We start from the raw sequence: 12,561 nt of genomic DNA on the forward strand, positions 1-12,561 counted from the left end.
TCATAACCATCTTTACGATCACAATATTAGCCCAGTTATCTCCCTTGGGAGGGTAATTCGAACAAAGACCTTTTATATATCTATATACGTCTTTGGACAGTACTTAAGCATCGCGTCAATCAAATCAGGCTAAAAACAAAGCTATGGTAGTGAATGGGTCCTGGATATTTATTCAAACTAAATGGTGAGTTATTCAAGGATTAAAATATTCCACTGTTATATGAGAGCTTCAAACTGATTTGGAGACTTATGGGACAATTAACTGTCACATGATGGTCGAGCAGACCATATTGCTCAGGACTGGAAGGTAATTAATATGAGAGTTCATGCAATGACCCGAGGGCCTTGGAGACTGGAGCATGCTGCTTATGTATTTGCCTGTATTTCTAACAAGTTTATTTACATTGAGCTGTCTTTGCACACATACTTGCTGATTGCATCGACTGTAGCTTGCATTGTGGTGTGATGGACGACGACCCATCTGTCATGTGTTTTCACTGATCACAAAGATACAACAACAAAACTGACTGGGTATATAAAAGACATTTATCCCCACAGAAACTGATTTTAACTGGTTTTGAACTTGTTTCATAAATGTACAATTGTATAATTGTAAAAAGCTGTCATTTTTAATAATAATCAATGTAAATACACTGTAGCATGTGAAATATGAGATCAAATTTTCACTTCGAGATATGAAATTTAGAATTCATAAATGTGACATATGAATTATTATCACTTGATCAGGGAATTCTTACAGACATCTTTTATACAACATCATCCAAACTTCAGGGCTGTGTTTGTTAGATCCGTGTTCCAACAGACACCATGCCGGAGCCTCCACAACCAATGACGGCCTGCTCCCTCCTGAAAAAGCAGCAAGTGACCAACTCAGACAAACCTCCCTCTCATGGTTCAAGGTGGGACAACCTTATCACAGAGAGTAGGAAACTAAGACTTGTACCTTATCATAGAGAGTAGGAAACTAAGACTTGTACCTTATCATAGAGAGTAGGAAACTAAGACTTGTACCTTATCATAGAGAGTAGGAAACTAAGTTTTGTACCTTATCATAGGTTGCTCGAAACTAGGTTTTGTACCTTATCATAGAGAGTAGGAAACTAAGTTTTGTACCTTATCATTTGGTCATTTCACAAGCAGGATTGACAAAGGGCAAGCCATAACTTAAAATCAGTGACCTGGTTGATACAGTCTATATTGACCCATATATATGTGAATTACCCCGAGGGAAAAGTGTTATAACTTGGTCACCTGCCACCAATTTGTTACCCAGCCTGTAATTTACCAAAGCTGTAACTTCCCCTAAAATATTCAAGTGTAAGCCATGTCATTTAAAAAGAAAAAAGAGAAAATCAGTATATGTTGTATGTCTTAAATAGTGTGTGAACATAAAGAAAAATACTACTGACATCATAAACATGATAAACATGTCAAGACAAAATGATGGGTACCCAATTATCATTTTCTGACGAACCTTATTGAAACAGATAATTCCATAATTAAACAACACTAAGCAACATAATGTCATTGTCAATGTTTGTTCAGAAAATGATCACAACTTTACTATCTAGTAAACTTACAAAAATGTTTGATTTAATTAAACATTACATTAAAAAAACAATCTAATACAATTCAAGTTAGAAAAAAAGTTAATGTAACATATTTCAATTTAAACATAGTAAAAATACCATCATAGTTATCATATTAAAACACCATGTCATTAAATGCATATTTATTACGATCAAGCAAAACTAAATCACTGCAATGCAACATGTCTCATGGTTGGCTTTATTCCAGTATGCAGCAGTCAAATAAAAGAGTAGCAGTAAATGCAATCTCATTAAAATCAGACCTCAGTTCTCGCTACCGCTAAACAAAGATCTGAGGACATCCCATTACGGGTCACGTCAGAACGACCTTTCATACGACCATTCAGAGCATCGCTTACCAGATTATGAAAGTGACAGTCGGAATGTGATTTCTGATCATGCAGCCTCGAAAACTTTAACTCCGAACAATAGTTACGGGTTTAACGACTGTATCCATACAATCTAGACCATCTATTAGCCATTCCAGAATGATCTTTTGTTCAGGTCTCAAATTTGTAATCGAAAATTTGTCAAAGTATGTTTCGAAGCGTAGTCGCCAATTTGAAATGAGTGCCATAAAGCCTGTGAAAGCTGCCTTCTGATTGGTCATTCCAATGGTCGGTCAAAGTTCGCGCAAGGTCGATCTGATGTGACCCATAATAGGATGTCCTCAGATCTTTGTTTACCCGGAGTGATAACTAAGATCTGATTTTAATGAGATTGCAGTAAATGTGGAGCCATTTGCTGCCTACCCTCTGTACTAACACCATCAGGGAGTAGCAGGAAGAAACTGTGCTATAACTACTATATCACGTCCATCTCCTGTTACTGGCTGACACAGAGGGAGATAACCTTGATATAGAGCAAGGACAAAGGCTACAACATTCATCATATGCTTTGTTTGTCTTTAGTGCCTGATTTATCGCCAAACTCTCAAGTTTCAGGTGAAGCTGTTGCCATGGTAATGCAAAATAGATCACAGTTTCTGAAGAGATGAAGACTTGAAAACAAGTTTAAATTTATTAATTGTTCTTATCTGTACATTGGATGGAATTATCTTGTGTTAATCGCATATGATAAATATAGTCTCGCTATGCTGGAGGTATATATGGGTATATCGTTCACAATGAGCAAAAAGGAGTATGTTTTAACACAAGAGTTTACTATGTGCCAATGCAACTGCAGTCTCTACTTACAAATATCAGTGACGAAGCAGCCCTTAAACAAAATATCTAAGTTAAAAGCTCCAATATGTATGAATTCATTTCAAGATTTAGAAATAGAAAGTAAATATTTTTCTAATCCATTTGTAATGAAATTAAGATCTTACATCAACTCTCAACTCATAAATTTTTGCGGTAACAATCTGAATTAAGAATACCATCTGTGGAGTGCTGCGGAACAACCTTGATACTTGCAGTGAGTTCTGTTTGACACTGGTTACCACTGGTATGTATGTTTCAAAGGGAGAGAAAATTCAGTACCTGAGTGCAAGAACAAATAAATATGTACCTGATTTAATTCTTGTTCACTTCTGTCTAAAGAAAAAGGTATGGACATTATCAGTTAATGCATAATATGAAATATTGAGCATTTGAAGAATATGAACATCAAAATTTGAACAGAAACCATGACAACTGCATGTGATTACATAAATTCTTGCATGAAATAAATAGTATATACAAATGAAGCAACCGAGTCATGTCATGTCCAGTGTTGGAGCAAAAATATGTCAAATAAAACATTACTTTTATATGCTAAACCCAAAATTGATCTCACAAAACAACTGATTCGGTCATAATTAACTGGCATGAAGAGTTGTCTCCCCTGAACAATATGCCACCATGCCATACTCAAAAGCGTTTTGTTTTCAAATTATTAATTTCTGTCTCTTGAATTCATTCAGTATTTGGAATGGAATTTGTTTTAAAAGAGGTCAAATTTCAAGGGATGTATAATAAATATGATTAAAATTGACTGTACAAATATTTACAAATGCTTTTAACATGAAATGTCATATATATTACAATGTTGCATCTTTGGGAAAGGGGGAGAGGAGTCATCTATAAATAGCATAATCATTTGCATGAGAAAAATTAAATGTGACTTGTTGTCATGGCAACAGGTATAATATCACACCATGGAAACTGCAAAGGCACAGAAAGGACGTAGAAATTTCCTAGATTTCACTGTCATTATAAATACGTCATTTCAATATCCGACTCCTCCCCAGAATCAATCTCAAACCCATTGGTAGCACATTCATGATTGCTAAAATTAACTTGTATGCCGTCGTATTCTTCCGGCTCGGAATCGTCAGTGTGTTGCAGCCATTCCGAAACACGGGATTTCACATCTTGTTGGTATGATACTTCGTCAAAAATAATTTCTGCTTCAGATGGACATTTTCTATACACATTGCCATCTTGCATTTCAATTGGCTGCCAGTGTTTTGGCGATTGGGGCGAAGAGGCTTTCCCCGGCAGGGACAGAGATTTGCGGATCTGTGGTGGTCGATGGAGATGACCCGGAATGATGACGTGGTGCGGAGGCGGAAACACGGAATGTGCCGAGTGGAGCAGGTTGTTTGTCTTGTCGCCATTCTGAATGGAAATTGGTGACGCAATGGGCTCCTCCTCCCCTCCTAAGTCCCAGGGATTGGGAGTTGTAGTGTCTGCCGCAGCCACGTTCGGGCTATCACCTATCACCTCTACCTTTTGGCTAAATTGTTGTTGAAAGATTTCAAATACAGATGGTGTATGCGTTTGTTCAGGGGGGGCTGTAAGCGTAGTCTGTGGTGACACGTACGGCGACCCAGATTCCAGAAGATTGTGGTAAGATGGATTGCTCACCCAAGATGGTGCCTCCGACATGAGAGGCTTTTCGTCATCGGCCATTATTAGCGTTGTGAGGCTCGGGACAATGTCGTCTGTAGAGATTCTTTTCCATGGCAACGTTCTCTCAGCTGCAGTTTCCTCAAAAGGGATTTTCTGGTCTGTGTCAAGCATTGGTGCTGAAATAAGCAGGTGACAATTAAAGAACACTTAATGGTAATAATAACGCAATGACATGGATGAATTAAGCTTTCATGTTACACCTGGATACAACTGATTCTTTCTCTCTTTGAGTTGATGGGTGTTTTTCAGCTTCCCAATGATTGAAACATTCGTATGTAATTAAAGTGAAACATTTTGCATAATACAAATCACTGTTTTTTCTAATTGATTCTCAATTTTTGCAGATTGTCAACAGACAGCTTGAATACAGCTGACTGCAGTGTTAAAGAACAGATATACACTTATCCAATGATTCGGCGTATACATGATGGCTCCACTTAATCATTCCACCAATGTAAAGCATGGCTCCATGATTCACCTCTATACAATGGCTCCATGATTCACCTATATTCAATGGCTCCATAACTCACCTATATACAATGGCTCCATGATTCACTTATCTACAATGGCTCCATGATTCACCTATATACAATGGCTCCATAACTCAACTATATACAATGGCTCCATGATTCACCCATATACAATGGCTCCATGATTCACCTATATACAATGGCTCCATAACTCACCTATATACAATGGCTCTATGATTCACCTATATACAATGGCTCCATGATTCACCGATATACAAAGGCTCCATGATTCACCTATCTACAATGGCTCCATGATTCCACTTTATGCAAAGGCTCCATAACTCACCTCTATACAATGGCTCTATGATTCACCAATATACAATGGTTTCCTTATTCACCTATAAACAATGGCTCAATGATTCACTTATATACAATGGCTCCATGATTCACCTATATACAATGGCTCCATAATTCACTAGATGCAATGGCTCCATGATTCACCAATATACAATAGCTCCATGATTCACCTATATACAGTGGCTCCATGGTCACTAGATGCAATGGCTCCATGATTCACCTATATACAATAGCTCCATGATTCACTATAAACAATGGTTCCATGATTCAACTATATACAATGGCTCCATAATTAAGTTATATACAATGGCTCTATGATTGGGCTATATACACCAACTCTAGACTTACACATGTTGCCTCCGGCCAGATTGGAGGAGGACCCCAAAGAGAAGACGACTCTGTCACTTGTGGTGGACTCCTGGGCGGGCATCAAGCTGTTGGTGAACTGATCCACTACTGAAACACAAACAAGGAGTGAGTGAGTGAAGGAGTGAGTGAGTGAGTAGAGAAGTGAAGGAGTGAGTGAATGAAGGAGTAAAATTTTACTGCTTTCAGCAACATTCCAGCCAAATGACGACAGGGGGACATGACTAATAGGCTTCACTAGGTTGGTGTGAACTGTATACCTGGGGGCTGTTCTGGGCTTGACTTTGTCTCATTACTGAAGGTGACCACTTTGACGGGCTGAGGTTCTACCATGCTGGGACTGCCATTCTGGGGATTTGTTCTGCGGGTCTTGTAGGCCTGGCTGATGAGGCGCCGAAGTTGGTAGCGCTCCTTGTGCCGAAAAGGGGAATGATTGCAAACTTCAGATAGTGAATACTTTCTATCTCTCACCCACTGCAAGAAACAAGAGAAAACTTAAAAAACTGATGTGACAGCCGTTAGCATGACAAAAAACGTATATGTATGCTGGTTACCTAAAACCCTACCATATACAACAGTTGATATAAGATAACCTGACACATTTGTGCTTGTGCTGTTGTGAAGAAGTCCACACTAGTTCCACACGAAAGAGGCCTAACTGACAAGGTCCAGACTAGAGACGTCTAACAGACAAGGTCCGGACTAGAGGGGTCTAACTGACAAGGTCCAGACTAGAGACGTCTAACAGACAAGGTCCGGGCTAGAGAGGTTTAAGTGACAAGGTCTGGACTATAAAGATCTAAGTGACAAGATCTGGACTAAAAAGGTCTAAGTGACAAGGTCCAGACTAGAGACATCTAACTGACAAGGTCCAGACAAGCTGGGTCTGACAAGGTCTGGACTAGTGAGGTCTAACTGACAAGATCTGGACTAAAAAGGTCTAAGTGACAAGGTCCAGACTAAAGACATCTAACTGACAAGGTCCGGACTAAAGTCGTCCACTCTAGGTCCACACTAAAGAGGTCTGACTGACAAGGTCCAGACTATGCAGGTCTTAGAGACTGAGTGAGTTTGGCTTCATGTCACGTTGATCAGTGGAGCGTGCCAGTTTAATGTGGAAGAAAGGCCCCAAATGGTAACCATTGAGTGAAGCACACATTTCGCTTGGGTATGAGACAGCTACACTAAGGATAGCAATGGCATAGTCTTTATCAAATAACTTGCCTCCACAGTGCAATTGGAAGACAGGCAATGAACTATTAAAATACACATGTTCCACAGATTCACATGAGATGTAAGAGAATGGTCTAACTCTGCTTTTGTCACTACTCAAGCCAGCCATAGGCTTCACACATTGTACCTGTGTGGAATCAAACTCGACAGCATCAAGAGTGAACACCGTGACCATGATGCTACCTCACACCACCGTGGACAGATACGATGCTGATGTTGACAACAAGATTGCCCACAACCCACAGATAACATTCAACCCACGTGGACGAGTTCTCATACAGACACAAGGTCGTCACCCACATGGTTAATACGGAACACAGCAGCTTACGACAAAATGACATATTACCACTTCAAGCTTATGCTTTGGGATTCTCAGCATGGAGTAATGTGATCCGGCATCACAGTTCTTCATCACAGCAACATGTTGAAGTCATGAAGCCTAACTTGTGAGTTAATCTCAATGCAACCAGCCTGAGCCCAACATTACCGACCTACCTCAAACATATATATCTACTGACCTCCAGATTCCAACAGGGTAGATAGGTGGTCTCCGAGCGATACTTATATCCACTTTCCCTCCATTGATTTCTGTCCTTGTCCTCTCCTGGCAGCTGTGCATGCTAATTATACACTGTTTGGCGGAAGTGCAAGAAATCTAGAATGTTTCTTGTGTAAGAGAATCTGGTGACGTCAATTATATCACCAAGGTTCTTCACCCGCATTATGTTCACAACTCAGCAGTTGCTACTTTCAGGGGAATAGTTGCTACTTTCAGGGGAATAGTTGCTACTTTCAGGGGGAATAGTCACTACTTTCAGGGGAATAGTCCCTACTTTCAGGGGTATAGTCGAGAGTTTCAGGGGAATAGTCACTACTTTCAGGGGGAATAGTCGCTACTTTCAGGGGAATAGTCCCTACTTTCAGGGGTATAGTCGAGAGTTTCAGGGGAATAGTCACTACTTTCATGGGTACGGTCGCTACTTTCAGGGGGAATAGTCGCTACTTTCAGGGGAATAGTCACTACTTTCAGGGGGAATAGTCGCTACTTTCATGGGTATGGTTGCTACTTTCAGGGGGAATAGTCGCTACTTTCAGGGGAATAGTCGCTACTTTCATGGGTATGGTCGCTACTTTCAGGGGGAATAGTCGCTACTTTCATGGGTATGGTCGCTACTTTCAGGGGGAATAGTCGCTACTTTCAGGGGAATAGTCACTACTTTCAGGGGGAATAGTCGCTACTTTCATGGGTATGGTTGCTACTTTCAGGGGGAATAGTCGCTACTTTCAGGGGAATAGTCGCTACTTTCATGGGTATGGTCGCTACTTTCAGGGGGAATAGTCGCTACTTTCATGGGTATGGTCGCTACTTTCAGGGGGAATAGTCGCTACTTTCAGGGGAATAGTCGCTACTTTCAGGGGAATAGTCACTACTTTCAGGGGAATAGTCGCTACTTTCATGGGTATGGTCGCTACTTTCAGGGGGAATAGTCACTATACTTTCAGGGGAATAGTCGCTACTTTCAGGGGGAATAGTCACTACTTTCAGGGGAATAGTCGCTACTTAGGGGTATAGCTGCTACTTTCAGGGGGCATGGTGACTATTGTTTGTTTGTTGTTTAATTGTTAGCAATATTCCAGCTATATGACGTCGGTCTGTAAATAATCAAGTCTAGACCAGACAATCCAGTGATTGATATCATGAGCATCAATCTATGCATTTGGGATAAGATGACATGCATCGTATCCCAATTGCATAGATCAAGTTTGACCACCCGAACCCATTAGTTGCCTCATACAACAAGCACAGTCGCCTTTTATGAAAAGCATGGGTTTCTGAAAACCAATTCTAACCCGGATCTTCACGGGTATCATGGTGTCTACAAGGTGTATAGGATATTCTGAGTGAATCCTTTCTCACATCTTAGTAGTTTCAGAGGCGGTCAGGTAACCTAGTGGTTAAAGCTTTTGCTCGTCATGCCGAAGACCCGGGTTCGATTCCCGACATGGGTACATTGTAATATTGCTGGAATATTGCTAAAAGCGGCGTAAAACCTCACTTACTCACTATTAGTAGTTCAACACAACAGATACCATGTCAAATCATGGGGTAGTCCAGTTTCAGTTCTGGCAAATGCCTTGGAATATTGCTAAAATCAGGACAAAAGCATACTCAAATCACTTTGCCACCCTGCCTGTTGCCATCCCTCCTGTTGTCAACCCGTGTTGCCCCCCACCCTTCCACCTGTTGTCACATGCTTACGTGTGATCAACAGGGCTGGAAACTTTCCAGAGATAACACAGGGATCCCTAGCTTCCACCACATGTTGGATTCACATAACCTACCACAACTGAGTGCACTGCGACCTCCACAAAGTGTCTTCAAGCATATGCAGACTTCATCCTGTCCTCAAGGAGAAGGGGCTGTTTTGTTTCAGGAATTTGGGCACATGGACACTTTAAAATACATGGTTATATACTACACTAAGGTCACTTCCTCTGGCAGTCTGAAGCACTGCATTTTACAGACGTGTTACACGTACATACCCACCCACTCAGTGCCAGAGAACATGCCAGGACAGATGCAAGAGTTACATCAAGGACATCTGGTGTGGACAACCTAACACTCAAGTGGGGTGAAGGGCACTCAAGTGGCAAGGTGAAGGACAACAGCAGATATGATTGCCTGTCACTCCTTCACCGAAACTTTCCCTTCCTAGAACTACCACCACACCTCAGCAACAGTAGGCACAAGTATACTATTCAGATCTATGCTTAGAAGCATTAGTAATGGCCATGTAGCATAGAATATCATCACAAGCCATACAATCATGTGGACAAACAACACAGCAGTATGATGTAATGGCTATATACCACAGTATAGCATTACCACCCACACGACCATGAGACAGAAACAACATGGCACTATGATGTAATTGCTATACACTACAGTATAGCATTACAAGCCATACAATTATGTGGACACAAACAATATGGCACTATGATGTAATTGCTATACACTACAGTATTGCATTACAAGCCATACAATTATGTGGACACAAACAACACAGAAGTATGATGTAATGGCTATATACCACAGAATATCAACACAAGCCATACAATCATGTGGACACAAACAACACAGCAGTATGATGTAATGGCTATATACCACAGTATAGCATTACAAGCCACATGACCATGAGACACAAACAACACAGCAGTATGATGTAATTGCTGTATACCACAGAATATCAACACAAGGCACAGAATATCAACACAAGGCACACAATCATGTTGACACAAACAACATGGCTGTTTGACACAATAAATATACACTGAACAAAAAAAGTTTGCATTCAAGAATATTTTTAGGGATATTTTTTTGTAGTGAAGACAGAGCACTAAATTTATAAACCAAAATTATTCATGATCCTAACGTTTCTTGTTCAGTAATATATACCAGTATGATATCATTACAATCTATACACCAGCGCCTTGTTTCTCGGCAGAACTTGATCTGCTTCATGTGCACAGCATGTGAGAATCACTTAGCCTCCTGTAAGTGTGACGTCTTTGCCAATCAATAACACAAGCCACTGCAACCACCTGGTGCAAAAAGTGTGTGTGACCTTCACAGACCATGCTGCGACCTCACAGGGAATTTGTGGCAGAGACTCTCACTTCAAGCAGAGTGTATCTGTCTCCCACACAGTTGAAAAAAAATAAAATATTTAATTTTAAATATAACCAGTTTTCCCACATGTAACAGCTTGGTCCAAAAAACAATCCGACAATGGCTTTGTAAACATTTACAAATTACAACATCAAAATGTCCAAAGAATTGGTAAATATTATTTCAGATATTCAATGTGAGTCAATCATTTTAGATCAACTGATAAATCATGAACAAATATGTTTTGTGACCTTAGCAGGTTAAATTAACTAAAAAATGAACTATATATGAAAGGCATCTTCAAGTTTCAGGCAAGTAGACAGGCAGGGGAGTACTTGAGAAATCTTAATCAATATGGCAGGGATGTTGAGATAAAGATTTACATCGCCTCCCTAGAACACATTACAGTCAGTCCAGGACAGCTACATATGTCTACATATGTATGAAGCCTGTAGAGGGTCTATGCCAGACATACTGCATGTCGGCAACTAATCACGATCCCACATACAGGAGACGTACCATAGTGGAGTGTGGGCAGAGCAGATCAGTAATACAGACATATAGCAAAACTGGAGCAAGCCGCTATGCAATAAAAGCACCATAAAGATGACAAAGTCTATTCTCCAAGACCTATGAAAAACAAGCAACATCTGGTGTCCGTGTAAACAAGGACTATTTCCCCTTTACATAAATATCTTTACCATTATGTACCAATATTCAAATAAAAAAAATATTAATGGCAAACTGTTATTTGCAGCTATGATCAAGGACATATCATTTCAAGGGCCAACTGAAACCACTGATGGATGTATAAACTTACAATGCGTATTGATCATATTCAGACTAACAAGACCGGCACGAATGTTATAACTCTCAATCTACAGCAAAAGACAAAACACACAAGTTGAAACTCCTGGAATATTTAGTGACAAATTTCAAATAAAATCTTATATTAGTTTAGTCAGAAACAAGAAACAAGCTCTGACCAAATTGGGTCTCGGTGCCAATCAGCTGGAAACTGAGAGAGGAACATATACAAACCAACAAATATGTAAACCGTGTTGAAGGTGACAACCACTTCCTCCATCACTGCCGAGGCTCTCTATGTCTCCATGAGATTATTCTTTCCCGCCCATATCTCCAAAACAACTCCCAGGGTGATTCCACCACAGCTATAAAATTCCTACCCCTGATTGTTCAGCCCTTATGGCTGGATTAATAAATACATAGACACAACATGTTTGAAATGCAGCAAGACTTCATGTCTGTGAAGGTTCCACGACAGTGCTATTTACAGGGATATTGCTATATTGTCCGACACTGTCTCAATATCATCATCATTGCATACTATCTTCAACTGTCATCATGTACAATGTGTAATATCAGTGTATAAAATTTCCCCAAATTTCAGTCTGACAACCAGACTAGCAACATTGCAAAGTTACCAGACCAGATAAAATGTTGCCAGTCCAGAATTTTCTAATGAACAAAAGTAAGAAAAGGGTAAACATAAGAATTAATAGTTCTGTTTAACTTTAGTTCTCAGAAAATAACAATAAACAGGTGGATTGTCAACTTAAAGTAACTTCAACCCCTGACCATTGGGCATGCAAATTTTTTAAATTGACCATCCGCCAGCAAAGTTGACCATCTCGGACTGTCAGGCATGCAGGTACTTAAAACACTGGTATTTGTTTGTGTACCCAGCCCTTATAGTGGGTGTATATATATGTACAATAAAATTCATCTTTATCTTTAGCTTTACCGCCATCAATGGCCACTTTGGGCTGAAGTCATAGCTAGCAACAATCGTTCTACAGATATATACCCCAGGTACGTTTCTGTATACAGAAATGGACTCTAGCCTGAAACAGAATACAGAACGGTGCAATAGGATGACTCCATTTTGCATTGCACAGATTGCTAAACTGATTCCTCGAGTCTGAACATGGAAGATT

General features: G+C 40.0%; 1 protein-coding gene across 1 annotated transcript in view; it reads right to left on the reverse strand.

The window, feature by feature from the left end:
• Positions 1-2,304: 2,304 nt before the first annotated feature.
• Positions 2,305-12,561, reverse strand: part of LOC139453985 (probable Na(+)/H(+) antiporter nhx-9) — an 81,379-nt gene continuing 71,122 nt past the window's right edge. Inside the window, exons 10-12 of the mRNA XM_071235455.1 lie at positions 5,961-6,174; positions 5,683-5,790; positions 2,305-4,623 (exon numbers count right to left, since the gene is read on the reverse strand). Coding sequence (XP_071091556.1) covers positions 3,806-4,623; positions 5,683-5,790; positions 5,961-6,174 — 1,140 coding nt within the window. The 3' untranslated portion in view covers positions 2,305-3,805. The remainder of the gene's footprint in view (positions 4,624-5,682; positions 5,791-5,960; positions 6,175-12,561) is intronic.

This window comes from Haliotis cracherodii, unplaced genomic scaffold (genome assembly GCF_022045235.1).
Source record: "Haliotis cracherodii isolate W230 unplaced genomic scaffold, xgHalCrac1.p SCAF_10, whole genome shotgun sequence".
NCBI lineage: Eukaryota > Metazoa > Mollusca > Gastropoda > Lepetellida > Haliotidae > Haliotis > Haliotis cracherodii.